The following is a 16,535-nucleotide window of genomic DNA, read 5'->3' on the forward strand; positions in this document are numbered from 1 at the left end:
AAAAGACAATAAATCAATGGACCTTTGTGCAGCTATTCCAGTAGGGAACAGCTGTGCGGGACCTCCGTGTCCCGGCACCACTCGGCTCTCTTTGGAAGAGACAGACAGACAGACAGGGGGACTCGTGACAGGTTTGTAAAATCCTTTTAATGCGACCCAGTGAATGGATGTGGCGTGGAAAGGAGGGGGCGTTGCACACTACTGTCTCTATGTACACAGACACACACACACACAGCGAGCATCCCACATCCTGGTACTTTTCAGCGTTGTCAAGGCAGCCTGAGCACGACTGGCGGAAAGTAGCTGCAGTGTCCTGGCAGAATATCTGTGCAAAACCGCCCCCAAAGTGTCCCGGAAAGTTAAGTGCCGCTAAAAGGTAACGGACGTGCATGTTTTCTGTCGCTCGTGCTTCCGGGCGCGCGGCTTTGCGGCTCGAATCTGCGCCTGTCCTCGCGGCTTTCACGCGCAGACAGGCGCCAGTCCGCGAGGACCAGAGCAGGAAAATGTTGTCCATTGTGCCGCTGAGAGACACAACGATCCAGGCACCATTTCCGCTCTAGTGCGACCGCTTTTCCACGGCCGCCCTGCGTGTTTTGCTGTAGGTTGTTCGGCTGAGTGGCCTGGTGGCGTTTGACTGAAACACACTGAGAATAAAGAAAAATGGCAGATAGACTTTGTGATAGAGAGAGACAGCTTTAAAGGGACAGCGACTCGCTGTTTTCTTCCTGCTTTCTGGAGCCGAAGCACTCCCACACACGACGACAATTTCATTTATTTCATAGTTATCTCTCAATCTTACACTGAAACTCGCGTTTCACGCGGGATTCTGCACAGATGTTGTGACAGATGAGGTGGGCGTCGTGCACGTATTTATTGTCTCCTGACTGGTGCACGAAATCCTGCTGGAGTGAGTGCTACAGATCTTAGAGTACGTCAGTGCTCCACTGAGACCACCTTACTCCGTGTACTCCGTGTACTTTCATTTCATCATGAGGCACACACATGTGAGTTAAACAGATAAAATGACTTTGGTTGAACTTATTTGGTGGAAATAAAACGTATAAATTGTTACATTTTTGTAAATAACTATTTGACTCTTCAATCCTCGCTAATATTATCATTACTTTGTGCAATTGAAGGGGATTATTGTGTTTTATATACAGCACTTGTTAATGTTGTTGTGCTTGTTGTTGCATTACTGATCAGTGAGCATGTTGTAATTCCCATGGCTCCAATCACTGCTACGAGCAGAGATCCTGAAGCAGGACCTCAGTGTGCAGCACTGCTGTTTCCGGGAGTTATTTCCAAACCTAACTATGGCCACCGCACCTGCCTGCTTATATACTCTTTAAAACGGCAATTGCAAACCTCAGTTTGAAATGTAGAGCAACAGTAGGTGCTACACATTGTGTTTTAAAAAGTGGAAAAATATTGTCTTGATGCATGCTCGATCATCCAGGTAAGGAAATCCCATAAAGGTCTTCATTCTGTTCATCGGAAACGTTTCGTCACTCATCCAAGTGACTTCAACTTGTGTTCGTTTTGCTGTTGCTTAATGTTTATTACAAAGTATTAACTAGTCTTTAGCTTATTTTCATCACATTTTAATGCAAAGACTGTTTTCTGTTCCTCAGGATATCTGCACACCAATGTGATGTCGGAGAGCATAAGAGGTGCTCAGAAACATGATGATGCTGATAATGACAGTTAGGATCCTGGACTGAGGGGCTACCAAGGCCAAGCACTGCTGTTGGATGAGAACCGATGGGCTGTCTAGCCTGGCAACAGGATGCCAACTGCAAAAGGTAAAGGTGGCTCAACGTCCCACCGTTACCGGCCGGCCTCAGAGTATGATGATGCCACGCTCGCCCTAAAGCGAGAGTACTGGAGAAACAAGAAGCGAGAGCAGCGGGCCCGTGTGTCAGAGGAGAGGGAAAGGCACAAACACAGCAGCAGCAGCCAGGGAGGGAAGCAGCTAAATGCCCCAGCAGAAGAGGCTTCCACTCTGGCCCAGTCATCAGGTGCTTCGTCACCTCCTCTGCAGAGTAATGATAATTCATACAATTCTGTGTCAAAGCACGGAAATGCTCTGGGGGAGGGGTCACGTGAAACCACTGACAGCCAAAAGGAGAAGTGGCTCCAGACAGTAAAGCTCAACAAGCGTCTGCCTCAGTTGCCAGCGTCGTGTTCTATCTCTGCCAAATCAGCCAGCGGCAACGCAGCCGCAGGTAAACGTCAGACAGCAAGGGACGCAACCGTTTCCTCACCCGTGTCCTCACCCGTGTCCTCACCCGTGTCCAGTGGAACTCAGCTGAACACCGTATCCTCAGTGCCTCCAGTCAGAGTGACCAGAATAACCAATGGCAGCTCCAGTAAAACAGCACCTCAGCCACGTGTGTCTATGCAGGGTGCATCAGTCCCCAGAAACCAACATAAGGCACCGGTTGTATTACCCACTCAGCCCAAAGTCTTACCCACAGGTCTCGTTCTGGTGTCCTCTCCATGCGGCCCCACTTCCACTAAAGCAGAGAGCAAAAGAGCCATCTCAACACCTCAGAGTGGAACAAAGCGTGCCTTGGTCACCACACAGAGGGCTAAAGGTGTTGGCAATGCACGAGCTTCTCTGGAGTCCGACGAGGAAAGAGCAGCCAAGCGTCGGGAACAGTGGCGGATCAAAAAGCGAGAGCAGCGAGCAAAGCTTGCAGCTAGGTTAGCTAAAGCCAGAGAGAGGACACAGGGTGCAGAGATGACGTTTCAGAGGCTAACGGCGCCAAAAACCAGACACGTGGGAAGCATAGTTCTTCCATCAGAGTCACTTTTGAGAGGAGCAAGCCAGAAGCAGTGTCATACACGGGTCAAAACATCACTTACATCAGCCAAAAGTGAAAACAATAAACTGCAAAGTGGGACAGCAACTGTAGTTGTAACTGCTCTGCAAACATCTGATGTTCCATCTGTGAAAAAACCAGTAGACTCTCAGGGAAAGGTTCCAAGTTACGGTCATCTTGGCGGTGTTACCCGGGGTATCGCGAGATATAAAACGCCTAGACAAAGGTTCATCGAAGCACAGAGAAACTTAATGAACCACAGAAGTCTACGGTGTAAATCCCCAATGCTGCCCTCAGCTTTTGGTACCAGAAATATGCCCAAAATCAACCCCGACGACACGCCCGAGCAGATAATAGCTAAACGGAGAGAGTACTGGCGGATCAAAAAGCGCGAACAGCGAGCTAAGCTGTCCATGGAGGTAAAGGTTCGGTTGAAAGAGAGAGATTCTTTGATGAGGAGGGTGAAACGTTACCAGAAGATCCTCGAGGAGATGAGGAAGACTAGAGTGCTGGCGCAGTCAACCGGAAGTGCCCTCACTCACAGCCCAGAGACCATCGGAGGATTCATCAAAGAGGACGGGACGCTGACTGCTAACATCCCTCACAGTTCTGCATGTCACAGCATAGCAGAAGACAAAAGCCAAGTAGAGCTTTGTGTAGTTTCTACAAACACTCCTTTGGCACAACAACAGCGTCAGCCTGACGCTAAACTGAGAAGTGTTGCTCCCATCAGGATAAACCCGGCTCCCCCTCCTCTTTGCTCAGCTCAGGTGAAAGTCTCTGCTCCTGGACAGCTAGCCAACAAACTGCCGCGACTGCTCGCAGTTAGACCCCAGACTCACCTCAAAAGCACAACCGTTCCTAATTTGCACTCATCAGCTATCCAAACTGTGGGTCAGCTCACACTTACTCATCCACAGAGCCCTCAAAATTCAGCAGGTTCAAACGTTAGCAGTTGTGTTATGAAAATGACCATCTCGAGCAGAGCGCCGTCGCTGTCAGCCCTGTCTCTGGATGCGGGGCTGACGGAGGAGGAGAGGATGGCAAAGAAGAGGGAGTACTGGAGGATAAAGAAGCGTGAGCAGAGAGCAGCTCGAGCTGTCCGACTGAGACAGGGTGTTTTACATGCTAGGGCCGGTGCAGCCTCACAAAGGAGGAAGCCTCAGAAGCAGGGGACGCTGATCACTGTGCCTCAGATTAGAAATCTCACCGACACTACAGCAACTGCACCTCCTCTTTCCAACAACAGCGTGCTTTTTCTGCCTCGTGCAAATGAAATGAAACAGGAGAGTGACTCCATGCCAGCAGCTGACCTCAATTCTCCACCAGAACAAGCCATCTGTCCAGATATCAAACCCCCTATTTCCCCACCTCCAGCACCCCAGCTGGAGTCTGACCCATGTCTGAGCGCAGACAGCCAAACTGCCACTCTGCTAGCTGTGGCCTCCATGAAGAAGCTCCTGGAAGAATCTCTTAGCACAGTGACAGAATGTAAAAGTGAGCAGAACTCTATTAAAATGGAGACGATAGAAGAGGTTTCACAGCAAGACATGAAGCCAAATTTATCTCAGCTGTCCTTTGAAAGGGATGACACGGCTCCTATTGCTGCTGACCTCACTCTGCAGATAAAAAGCTGGGAGCTAGACAGCAAGGTCTCTGCAAAGGCCAGTTTACAAAGCCCTCAACTCAAGAACCCATCGCAGGTGAGTGAGACAGTTCCACCTCTTCCTGCTTCCAGTGAGCTAGGTGTGCATCATACCAGTGAGCACTCATCCCAGACCCCTTTGAACTACATAGTAAACACCTCCATGGAAGCACCACGCAGAACCCAGAGACTTTGCGCTAAAAAAGCCGGCTATAAAACCTGCTGCTCTCCAGAGCCACCAAAGCTGCATCACATCACAGCCGTGACGCTGGATAACCTGCAACCACAGCAGGAACAGCAGGAACAGCATCAGGCACAAGAGCAGAACATCTGCCCCGAATCAAAGCGGAGGTACAACAGCGTGGTGACGGAGCAGAGCGGCTTGACCAGCTTGCAGAGGAAGAGGGAGTACTGGAAGCTGATGAAGAGGCAGCAGAGGGCCAAGTTAAAGGCCAGGCAGAAAGACGGCGAGGGGGAGTGCAGCAGCGGGCTCTTCCCCAGAAGCATTCAGGTAACACGAGCAGCACTCGAGCTCTTTTTCTGCAAGAGGTGAAGTTTCAGTGCTTTGGTGTGTAGCTAATAGCTAATATTGATCATATTTGATAGTATGTTGTGTCCCGCTGGTTGCCCCTGATGTCAGCTGTGCATCATCATCAGATTCATCTTCACATGTGACTGTTTTTGAAAAATGAGTGCTAGCTCTGACCCATGTAGCATTTCTACCTTTTGAAGCCTAGATTTTCGTGTTGTGTTCAGGATCTGAGCGTGGCAGAAATTCAACACTCAAAGTAAAGAAGACTGCATTTGATTTTCTTCCTCCTTTTATCTGCATACAGAGTTCCATTTGATGATTGCAAAGGTGACAAGCTTGACTAAGGCCACTGAAATCTGCCGCGTGCTACCAGATGAACCATTTCCGACTAGTGCAGCCTAACTTTGTATTTAGCTCGTGCAATGGGCAGAAAACCCAAGCATCACTTAAATGAATGAAAGCTATTGAGTATTTAGCAGCATGTGCACATAGTGTCTATGTAAAAGAGGGGCCCTCCATGTAAAGAGTGCATTTTTCACATACCTAAATTTCTCTATGTATATAAAAGTGGTTTCTGCAGTCGACTCAGTTCAGACTTGACTCAGTCCAGCTGAAGCTTGAATCGCTGCAATTCTCAGGCATATGGTATTTGAACAGGAAAAACAAAGTGGAGTTCATCTGAAGGGGGCCCATTAAAGCTAGGAGCAAACTCTGCCTCAGTTTCTGAAAAGCCGTTTGTTCATGTCATATTTTCTTCTTTCAGACCCCGGGGCTCGTTATTATCAACAGTCTTAAAGGGGCGAGTCCTCCAGCAAAACGAGCCCTGCAGCCCAAACCACCTGTCTCTCCTCTGGACTCAGTGACCAGCATCCCCACCGTTCTGGTTGTTAGCCAAACAACATCTAATGCTCAACAGTCAGCGTGCACGCTCCAGGTCAGACTGCCTATCACCAGCAATGAGTACAGCAGCGTCAAACTTGGGCCTTCACATGCTGTATCCAGCTGTGCAGGAGTTTCTGAATCTCTACAGCTTTCACAAGCATCTAGAAGCACTGATGTAGACTCAGCTCCCGCCCTCACCGCTGCGAAGCCACCAGACAAACCACTGTCCAGTACTGACATGCACCTCATTGAACCCCTTGGTCAAAGTCCGTTAAAAATCCCCTCTGCTCACCTTCAGAGTCCCCCACACAAGAAACAATCCTCCATCCAGCTGGCACCAGTGAGCACCATGGTTCCTCCAAAGCCCATCCCAGGGGAAAGTGAGCAGGACTTTCTGAGGAGGAAGCGGGAGTACTGGAGGATAAAAAAGAAGGAGCAGAGAGCCAGGAAGGCAGTTCGGGAGAAGGGAATCACCCAAAGCTTCAACAGCTGGAAGACTAGGCTGCCTCCCCTGGGTCTACAGACAGAGGTGAGAGTTGCACAGTTACATAAACAGCTTGTTTTTTTAGCTTACTGGCATGTAATGATTATTGTATTCATATTACATACTACTGACATTTATATTATACTTAATAGGCTCAAGGTTTAGCTGGCATTTCTGGTTTTCTTCTTATTTATCTGGAAGGACTTTCTTGGTTAGCGTGTGCTAGTTCTCCTCTTACACTGCTTGATTAACTCGAGGGGTTCCACAAGGTTCAATCCTGGGTCCACTGATGTTTCCCTTTTATCATTCTGTCTTTTTTTGGCATTTCTTATCCTTTTTATGCCATCTTTTAAGCCTCACCAGCCAAATAGGCTGCCCACCCTGGTTGGCTGTTTATCCCGGATTAGTGACTGAGGCCATGATTACAGCTCCACTTGAAATATATTTAACATTCAGTCACGTGATTGATTTCTTTTGTTCGTCTTCAAAGACCAGCGTTCGTAATCTCGGTGAAGTATTTGATTCCTCGCTGAACTTTGACTCACATATAAAGTGTACCTCACATTCCTTTTACTTTCCTTTGAGGAACATTTCTAAAATGCGAGCCTCGTTCTTTGAACTAGAGCAAATTGTTCTTGTGTTAGTGTCGTTGCACATGTTGTGATGCCCTTTTACCAGTTTAGACAAATCATCTTTGTCATGCCTCCAAACAATTACAAAATGCTGCAGTCAGACTCGTAGCAGGCTCTAGCAAGCAAGCTCACAGCCTCGAGAACAAAACGACATAGAACTTTCAAATTGATTTGATAGGTGTGTCTGCTAAAACCCTTCAATGAGTTCAAATCTCATGACCTCAACCTCACCGTCAGACATCAGAGGTCAAGTTTTCTGAAAATCTTCTGAAGTCACATTGGATTTTGAAATTCGTATCATAGTTGTATCTACCAGGAGAGTGAGGGGTACCACTGTCCACCACCAGTATCTTTCTCTTTACGTTGGTTCCCAGTAGATTTTAAAATTCTCACACTTATAATTAATTAATTTAAAAATTGAAGCGGGTCCTTTCAGCAACAACAAGTATGTTCCCCACATAAATAAGGCTTAAAAAAATCGGTCAGACACTAACGCAGGTTTTCTGTCACAAGGCTGATACCCTCATTCCCAGGACTGATCTCTCAGTGATACAGAAACAGAGGAGTACTTTAGTACCCCAGTAGAAAAGGAACAGATTACTAAATGGTGCACTCGTGCCCCTGTTCTTTGCCAAAGCCTTTGTTTGTAAGTAAATCAGGTGACCTAAAAGACACAAAAGCACCAGAAAGAAACTACAAAATACACAAAATAATGTCAAAGTGACAAAACTACAGGACCTCTGTTTAAGCATCTCTCCAGTCTGACTTGTGTCTAGGTTCACCTTGTTTCAGGGAGCTCATGAAAGCACGTAAAAACACTGCACGTGGCCTGTGCTTTAGTTTTTCACTCTTTGTCTAATATCTTTAGGAACCTGGTCAGTGGGTGAACTCTTCTGAGGAGTCAGAACATCTAATGAGGTGAGAGATTTCTTTGCTCGCTTTCTTTTGATATCAGCATCATCAGCATTCAGGATAACACACAAAAATCTCCCTTCACAGCTCTTCAGTGGACTCGGCATCCTTCACATACTCGGATTACACAGCCCCAATCGAAGGTAAAGTATGTCACTGTGAACTTGAACGAATGCACATAAAATGGTGAAAGTAGCCAAAAACAAACTCTGCCTTCTCAGATGAGTCAGAGCTGCTGTTCGCTGAAAGTGAGGACGATTCTGTTTCCGATGCTGTCTGGAGGAGCCGCTACCTCATGGACTATGACCCACTCAACCAGCTGCTGGTGTGCATGGTGTGTGGGGAACTGCAATATTCCCACAGCCTAGAGGGAGTGAAGGCCCACATTGACGAGGCCCACCCGCACACCCTAACCTTGGAGCCCGGCGAGAAAGAGCAAATACGGGAGGCCTGGGATGAGCAGGTGTCGCGGCGGGAACGCTTCTTCAGCAGCCAGCTGCAGCAGCACAGCAGACCTGTGGCAGGTACAGTATGAGCTCGGATCACGTAGTTAAGTCACCTGACTTTGCAACACAGCAGAGTTAAAAGTAGCTGCAGAAGAGCATCTGTTAGCCTCATCTGTACGACTGATCCCCAATGAGGTTTATCCTTTAATCGGCTCATATATTCATATAATGTAATGGTAGCAAAACTGGCTCAGCAGTTATATACAATGATGGTGCAAACTCGCCTGACTGCACCGATCAGTGTGAAACAATTCAATCAAAGGCTAAGCCATTTCTCTGCAGATAACAACGCTGTCTGACTTCTTTTGCAGAACCACACAAGAACTGAAGAGCTGAAGAGACGGCTGCAGGAGGCAGCTGAAGACCATGGACCAGGAGAAACAAACCCCACCCCCTTTCTCTCGTGTATTTTATTTCTTATCAGTGTGTTTACCTCTGCAGGAAGACACCTTGGAAAAGAAGGCCCTAAAGCAGCTTTACCTCATTTCCTACCAGGGTTGTGTATGTTTATCAAAGGCAGTGAGGACATTTTTATACTGAAGCTGCTTCATCCGAGATTTGCTGTCAGTCCTTCTCCTGTTGTGTTTGTTTTTTGTGCTCCTTTTTTCTCTCACCACCAATCAGCTGCAGCAAACGGTTGCTCCTGCTTCTCCCAGAAGTTTCCTCCTGTTCAAAAGGAGCTCTTCCTCCCCACTCTTGCTGCTCAGAGGGGATCATTGCACTTCTCTATAATATTGTTGCTTCTTACAACACAGCACCTTGAGATGAGTGTTGGAGTGAAACATTACTACATTTGGGAAATCTTCACTCCGGGAAGGCTAAGCTAATGGCATTCTGGACATATCAGTTTATTAGGCCACTGAGCTTTTTGGTCTTAATTTATTGATCCAATCACAGACTTGCACAAATGTCTTCTTTGATCACATGACCTCTGTGGGCGCCATAATAAAATATAACCTGTGTTTTCCAGCTGGAGCATACTCATGGCCAGTTTGTACATTGCTCTCTGCTCTGCCTTGGTGGATTTTCTGCAGGGGTGAACATTTCAGCATTCTGGGAAAACACTTTAGGTATTCCAAGGAAAAACGGGATAATAGGTGGTATGGGGGTAAAAGAATGAGTAGCTCAAAAGAAGCTCAGCTCAGTCATGAAATTAGCACCAGTGTCCAGGCTGTGAATTCCACAGTGGGAAGTGTTTTAGCACCAAATCTAAAGAATATTATTGATTGTTTAAAGTTCCTGAAAACTCCTGGAAAGTAAAAGGCGCAACCTGCTGGCTGAGCTGCTGAGAGCACAAACTGGGGCTGAATGCACCGGACTGAGGAACACTTGCTGAATACGTTTGTATTGGAGGACTGGGTCACTGCAGTTGTGCAGAGACACACTACCTGTTCACTGATAGCAGCCGTGGGATACAATCCATGGCTTTTGTCAATGTGACATTTATAGTTGATTATACAATACGTTAATATTTAACCCTGGGATCAGTCAGCTGTAGAAAAACAGCATCAGCACAACATTTTCTACTATTTGGAAGCTGACAGAATCTGCTAGTGTGCAGATTTTCCTGCAGGCTTGTATTCAGGTTAGTCTGCTCTAGAGCCTTGATAGTTTCTCAAGCACTGAATGGGGCATCTGGAACTGAGCTGCAATTTGCTACTGCATCACATCCTTACGTGTTCCTCCGGGGGCAACTTTTTGTACCGAGACAACTTTCTTAGGGACAGTTTGTCACCTCTGCGAAAATCTCCTGCAGCACTGTAAATAGACTAATATATGACATGCCAAATGTGACTTTTTCTGTGCCGTTCCACAATATTTGGAGCAGCCTTGTTATTTATTGAATCTCCTCTTACGCAAGTGATCGTTGATGATGCATTATTCATATCTGTAGAAAGCTCCGTGTTAGAAAAGAATTTCATTTGTGAATGTTATCAATCCAAGGCTTTCCTACTTAAGTAGTAAATGGATGAAGTGCTCTGGAATGCTTTTCAATGATTTTTCTATGGTTTTCATGAAGACTACAACACTGAAATATTCTTGTATTTGAGCACAAAGCTGAGGTGAATACTGTCTGTGCAGCCACAACGCAGTGGAAAGAGCTTGTGGTGATCAGATCACTCATGAAAATCAGACGCGATTGTCTGCCAGTTTAAAAAGGGAATGTTTAAATGCCTTTTCAGTAATAAACTTTTTCTACTGTTCATTCGAATCCTTTGTCTTTTTTGTTAAACTCGGTTTTCTCCAGTGCAGTTGTGTCACTTGTGTGGTATTATGATCAGAAATATTAAGAATTTCACATTAATAAGCACAGAAATTCCTGCTTTGCACATTGACCGTATCGTTTTTATTGAATCCACTGAAGCTGCACTTGCACCAGTAGGGCAGCTTACACCCGAAGTGTGCACTGTGGCTCCAGCCTGGGTCTGTGATGGGCAGCTGTGGGTGAATTTTGTGTGTGCAGTGCAAACTCAAGCTTGCCAATGCACTGCAGTAAGGCAATGGAGCTCTAAAACAAAGTAGAAACAGTGTCAGTTGGATGTAGAGCATGATGATGCACCTCATCAGGAGCTTGTTTTACTAAGAGATGCAATAACAGTTTCACAAACACATTTTGCTAATTAACAAAACTACAATCAAAAACTGTTTTAGTGAAACTCTACCAGACACTCCACAGCTGAAAGACCACAGACGATGAGGCCAGTCTGTTTTCTCCACAGTCTGACCTCAACTCCAACTTCACAACAACTGTAAAGCCAAACACTCCTGACAGCGTGAGCTCACTGAAGTCTGCGCGGCGAGCTGTTGTCATTGGAGCAAAAACCAAGTTCACCAAAATCAAGTCGAGCTTCAATGGCAGTGAAAAACAGTTAAACAGAGTCCAACTGTAAATGGAAGTCAACATTTATTGTGTTACTTTAACAACTCGACTTCATCGTTGTTTATTTCCACAGCTACAATGACTTCATTTGAACACATACAGACTTAGTACTTCCGTAGATAGTCTGCTGTATTTTAAAGGTGTGAGACATTTGTGACTGAATAAATACGTTTGTAATTATTTTGTACGGCTTTATTAAATATGCTAAAAAGAATTTACAAAAGCCTCCCGGCTGGTTCGGAGGGAGTCAGGAGGAAACTTTTTTCCTGTTCACTGCTTCACACCCTGACTTCTCCTGGGCTCCTCTTCCACTACAGCCTCGGCGTCTTCCCCAGGGTCTGCTTCTTCTTTATGGGCGTGTGAAGAAAACCAGGTTCCACTGGCCGAGTCGGTGTCACCCACCCCTTGCAGCTCCCGGGGTCCAGCGCCCAGTCGGAACAGCGTGGGGATCTGACCTAGGATGGGGTTACTCTGTTGGAGGCCAGAGATCCACTGATTGAGGGTAGCCTGGTCCCCCTGACTGGTCATGCACATGGCAAAGACTGGACCGTCATCCACTGGATAGACACACAGACACACATCATCTATGTTACACCCTGGAAGTGAGGGGTTGTGGTCAACAGCAGTGATGCCATATCTTACAGTCTTCCACATCGAAGCTCTCATCGTCCCCCAGGTCGCGGTCCAAATCCAGGTCTAGCTGCAGAGGATACATGAAACACCTCTCTGGGTCATACGGCTCTTCTATCTGAGGGGAGGGAGGAGGATTTGTTTGTAATTTAATTCACAAAGTTTCACATATTCTACATTCATTATACAGAGTCTACAACGAGGGGAACACACAGACGGTCACTGCAGAAAATGCCGGCTGTTTGCAAATGACAGCCAGCTGAAGAAGCTGGGAGAGCTTCACAGGGAGTGGAGTGAGGGTGGTGTCAGTTCCCCCAACACCAGCATGCACAGATGTCTACAGGAAAGCAGCTGCAACGGCTGCATTCCTAACATCTGAGTGTATTAATGAACACACCAAGCTGGACATTTCTGTACTAGAAATCCTGTTTTTAATGGATCTTAGGAAATATTCTATAATCTGAGATTCTGGTTTTGTGACTTTCCTGAGCTATAAGCCACAATCATTAGAATTCAAACACTCTGTTATATGATCATCACACAGCACTTATTATTTGTAATGGTTAACAGTAATGTTTGCCCACCTTCTCTTCAGGTGGGGCAGGGTCGGCTCTGAGGACGTAGTAGTAAACACACGTCTTCCTCATCCACAGAGGGAACGGGCCCTCCACGAACACGGGCCTGCACGGGTTGTGCTTAGCGAGCGCTTCCATCTGGCTGGGGCTCTGGATGCCTGGTGCAAACACAGGAAAGAAAGAAAACAAACAACAAATATGGAAATGATGCCATTATTAGTATTTTTAACAATATATTTCTGACTAAGACACAGAATGTAGTTTCAAGTCATCCATACCTACTATATGTGGAAGTGTGACTTCAGCACCGCTGTCTGTGATGTCTGTGCAGGGCAGCTTGTGAGGAGAGCACACACAGTTTGGTAAATACAAGATTTACATCTGATGACAAAACACAAAGTCAGTCAAACGATTTTTACACACAAGTTTGTCTTAGTTAGACCTGAGAAAATAAATGACTGTAACACAAAAACTTGTACTCGCAATCATGTGGAGTTTTTTCTCCACTTTCTATAAGCTCAGTTTAAAAGCTTAAGAAATGTGGAACACGAGTCTGTGGTTGACAGCTGTGGAAAAGGGGTTTCCAGACTCGGGTCTGAAACATTCAGCGTATTAGCTTTAAAGATTTTAGAGTTTGTTATTCTTTTAAAGAACAAAGCCAGGCTAGCTGTTCCCCTTGTTTCCAGTCTTCATGCTAAGCTAGGCTAATCCATGCATATACCTGGTAGACGGTCACTTTTGCATCCCAGTCGTTTGCCATGCGTGTGAGGCTGAAGCGTGCCAGGTCTACTGGGTCTTCAGGGAGTTGCTTGGGAATAGGAAAGGGGTTTGCGTGCATGAACTTGGGGAACCAGTACATGATACGCTGGTACTTTCTCATAGGGTGGGTCTTTTCTCCAAAGATCTGGACCAGCAGCACTTTGGTCTCAGTGTTGGGCATGATACCTGAAGCACAGACACTGACACTTAGACACAAAAACAGTGTACAGAACACCTCAAGATTCTCAACAACTACCACCCACCATAATTCTCCATCTGCTCCAGGAGCTGCACTCCACACTCCTGCTGACGGGGATAGTGGTTGAACATTCTCTGGATAAAGTTTTGCGGCACGAATACCTCTTTAGGAAAAACATCCAGCAGCTTGTTGTAGACAGTGAGGTCTTTCTCCACCCCGAATTCGGGCATCTTCTTCAGAGCAGCATAGATGAACTCCACATGACCTCGACGCCTTATGTCTCTCTTGGTGTAGACGTCTATCACTTTGTTAAACGTGGCCTTGGTTTTGGTTTCTTTGGCGACCTGCTCAAACAGATCATCGTGGGCGACCAGAGACTTGTCCCTCGTCTTGTCCTCTTCCTGAACGAACCGTGCAGGCTGACTCTTGGTGCGCGCTGGGCTGCTGTGGAAATGCCTCAACACCTAAAAGCAACATGTTTTTGTTATGAACGCATATAAAAGATTCATTCATATGATCTGATTATTTATTGATTAACACCAAACAAAGAGTCGACTGCCAGCTGCCTTTCTCTGCGATTATATCAGTGCTGTATATGAGCTTAAGTCTGGTCGCTGCTAAAGCTCACCTCGCGCTGTGGGCCGCCGAGCAGACTCGAGGAGTGTAACCGGAATAGAGCGCCGTTGTCGCCAGCAGCAGCAGCAGCAGGAGGCAGCCGCCTCCCTGCGTGGCTGAGCAGCCGCAGAGACTTGAGCTGATGCAGGCAGCGGCTGCCCTTCATAGTCGAGCCATCACGGCGAGTGTCAGAGAACAGAAGTGCACACGGACGTGAAGCTCACACGTTCACTCTTCGGTGTACCTCATCCAGCTGTGAATATTTGTACAGAACGATAAAACTTTACATTTCACATTTTTGTGAAGTTTAGTTCGTCAACTGCTCAAACGTTGTAGTAATGATAGTTATTATTATTACCCCAACATGTATAACCATGTTAATACTGACCTTTAATGCCGACAATCGGACAAGAATAGTCTCCTTCAGAAGGCGCTGTCAATGGACGCTACCATGTTCAAAGGCCAGTACAGCATTCCGGTCCGACACGCGTTTGCTTCCCCCAAACAATAGAAACAGTGACAGAAATGATAGTTCCGTAAAACCGCAAATAAGCGCAGTAAATATTCTCCATTAAAATGCAGGAAAATGATTTCTAAATCAATGCCATTCTTCGCGCTGTAGCTATGATTCTTCAAACTATTAAACAAAAGTTGAGAAAAGAGAAAGCTAACTATTTTTTTTATCCTTTGTCGTGCAGTATAATTTACGGTGACCACTTCACTTTACCAAAAACTAATTGCAGCTTCTACCTTGTGACAGGAATATTGTGCGTGGTCAGGATGACTGGATATCATTCGTGAGGGATGCATTTGATATACGTTTCATTTCTTATAGGCCAACAAGTTATTTATAGCAGTTTGAATGCAGGCAGTCACTTTCTGGCACAGGTTTCAGGGCTTGTAGTGCGCACCGCCGCCACGAGATGGAAACAAATGCTCGTCCTGTAGCTGCCAGGCTGCAGAGGTGCAGCCGTAAGAAGCTGCTTTAAGAGTTCCGTGAGATGTTCTGGTTTACGGACACTGAAATCCTCCTTCCTGACGCAGTCTGACTGAGGCGAATATCTGGCAGCACTTTTAGCCGTACCCGGTGCCTTCCCGCCAATAGTGTCAAGCTAGCTATAACGAGGGGCTACACTTCCGGAAGCGGTTTTCAGTCTGTGGTGTGATTGTTTTTAGTTTTTCATTTTATATAAAGTAATTTCGAACTATATTTTATATTTAAGCTTGATTTCCTTATAAGTACTCCCCCCTCACACACACACACTCACCCACGCACCCGCGCGTTTAATAAACTATTGCGCTTTATGTTGCGGAAAATTCCGCGTTTCCGGTATTCTTAGACCTGTCATCGACTCAAGTCTCCAGAGTGTGGGCTGTGATTCTCCTCTGTCAGCATGGAAAACACACCTTAGTGCACGCTGCTCCTCTAAAAACAGGAGCCGCCGTCTAAACCTGGGATTATGGATTCCTCTACCAACAGTCTGGGTGAGTGCAGCAGCGACAGTGGTCCTTTGTGTTTTTACTGACAGCATTAGCCGTGGAAACTTCACTGTCCGTGCTCGGATCAGATAATCGCATCGCTCTCAAAGGAACGCTGTCAAACAGCTTCAAAGATGGCAATCTTTGGACAAAACTAGCATACACCGCACCACACACGCTTTACACAGTTTAACAAACGCGTTAAACCTCGAGCTTTGTTCGGAGGCTTTCAGTCACACCAAAACTTCGTAACTGAACACTTAGATGCAGTTTTTCTTGGCAGCGCTCGTCGCCGCATTCTTTGCTGTCTTTTATTGCAAGCGGATGGTCGGCGGAACATCCGCTCTGACTTTCAAAGGATTTTTGCTGCTTAATTCTGGGCTTTTCAACATTTCTCCATGTTTTGTTCAGTCACACGTTAGCGCAGACAGACAGTAGTCTCAAACGTCGATGGAGAAACAGGACGTTACAGCAGCGCTGTGACTGTGTAGGTGCGTGGGACGGCTGCACGTCGTTTACATTATTTCTGTGGCATTCAAATAGTTGCCTCAAGTCTGGCCCGAGTGATCAGGACACCCTGGAGGCGTGCCTGCAACCACTTTGTGTCGCAAACTGAGTTGTGTGCTGCTGATTCCATGTTGTCACGCGTGGGTAGTTTGAGCATCAACATTGAGACCACCGGCAGAGCGAAGACCGCAGCAGCCTGTGTCCATGCACAACAGTTCATCCATATATTAGACGAAGCACCAGCTGAACATCCTTCTCTCCAAGTCACTGTGGGTTGGGTGAAAAAGCTCCACCCTGTCTGTCCCCACAATACTTACTATTATGCTGAAACTGGAACTTTGATAGCTGCCCAGTACTGCTTTTGATTCACATGTGTATACAAACATCCACACCCAAGCCTATCTTACATACTCTGGCTTCTTGAAAGCTGGTGGGCCGCCAAAGCGCTGGGGAACAGCAACTATATTAA

General features: G+C 46.4%; 3 protein-coding genes across 7 annotated transcripts in view; 2 read left to right on the forward strand and 1 right to left on the reverse strand.

The window, feature by feature from the left end:
* Positions 1–40: 40 nt before the first annotated feature.
* Positions 41–10,625, forward strand: si:dkey-28a3.2 (uncharacterized). 4 transcript variants are annotated; one of them, XM_004574305.5, is made up of 8 exons: positions 244–376; positions 1,635–4,984; positions 5,769–5,939; positions 6,186–6,416; positions 7,872–7,921; positions 8,003–8,058; positions 8,137–8,439; positions 8,733–10,625. In XM_004574305.5, exons 2-8 carry the CDS (start codon positions 1,790–1,792, stop codon positions 8,747–8,749), a joined length of 4,023 nt encoding a protein of 1,340 aa, XP_004574362.3. In that variant the 5' UTR covers positions 244–376; positions 1,635–1,789; the 3' UTR covers positions 8,750–10,625. The 4 variants fall into 4 exon arrangements, with proteins under 4 accessions (XP_004574360.3, XP_004574362.3, XP_004574359.3 ...); XM_004574303.4 differs by lacking the exon at positions 244–376 and adding an exon at positions 41–131 and having other exon boundaries at positions 5,769–6,416; XM_004574302.5 differs by having other exon boundaries at positions 5,769–6,416.
* Positions 10,626–11,307: 682 nt separating this feature from the next.
* ecsit (ECSIT signaling integrator) lies at positions 11,308–14,603 on the reverse strand. Its single transcript, XM_004574309.6, has 8 exons — positions 14,469–14,603; positions 14,094–14,333; positions 13,530–13,929; positions 13,229–13,452; positions 12,786–12,843; positions 12,517–12,665; positions 11,945–12,050; positions 11,308–11,859 (listed from the first exon to the last, which is right to left on the reverse strand). The coding sequence occupies exons 2-8, from the start codon at positions 14,244–14,246 to the stop codon at positions 11,573–11,575; spliced, it is 1,377 nt and encodes a 458-aa protein (XP_004574366.4). The 5' UTR covers positions 14,247–14,333; positions 14,469–14,603; the 3' UTR covers positions 11,308–11,572.
* A 503-nt stretch (positions 14,604–15,106) lies between these two features.
* Positions 15,107–16,535, forward strand: part of eml3 (EMAP like 3) — a 32,439-nt gene continuing 31,010 nt past the window's right edge. The window contains exon 1 of one of the 2 annotated variants that reach the window (XM_004574306.6): positions 15,107–15,565. In XM_004574306.6, the coding sequence (XP_004574363.2) occupies positions 15,541–15,565 (25 nt within the window). In that variant the 5' untranslated portion in view covers positions 15,107–15,540. The remainder of the gene's footprint in view (positions 15,566–16,535) is intronic. The other variant, XM_004574307.6, reaches the window with a different exon arrangement.

This window comes from Maylandia zebra, linkage group LG3, assembly GCF_041146795.1.
Source record: "Maylandia zebra isolate NMK-2024a linkage group LG3, Mzebra_GT3a, whole genome shotgun sequence".
NCBI classification, from domain to species: Eukaryota; Metazoa; Chordata; class Actinopteri; order Cichliformes; family Cichlidae; genus Maylandia; species Maylandia zebra.

Bases quoted from the DNA above. Each gene is read 5' to 3' on its own strand.
- si:dkey-28a3.2 (XM_004574303.4), top strand. From the start codon at position 1,790: ATGCCAACTGCAAAAGGTAAAGGTGGCTCAACGTCCCACCGTTACCGG. The intron at 4,985-5,768 runs GTAACACGAGCA...TTCTTCTTTCAG, and splicing joins TCTTCCCCAGAAGCATTCAG to ACCCCGGGGCTCGTTATTAT. The intron at 6,417-7,871 runs GTGAGAGTTGCA...TAATATCTTTAG, and splicing joins CCCTGGGTCTACAGACAGAG to GAACCTGGTCAGTGGGTGAA.
- ecsit (XM_004574309.6), bottom strand. From the start codon at position 14,246: ATGAAGGGCAGCCGCTGCCTGCATCAGCTCAAGTCTCTGCGGCTGCTC. The intron at 12,666-12,785 runs GTATGGATGACT...TGTTTGCACCAG, and splicing joins CACACTTCCACATATAGTAG to GCATCCAGAGCCCCAGCCAG. The intron at 12,051-12,516 runs GTGGGCAAACAT...CCCTCCCCTCAG, and splicing joins CTGCCCCACCTGAAGAGAAG to ATAGAAGAGCCGTATGACCC.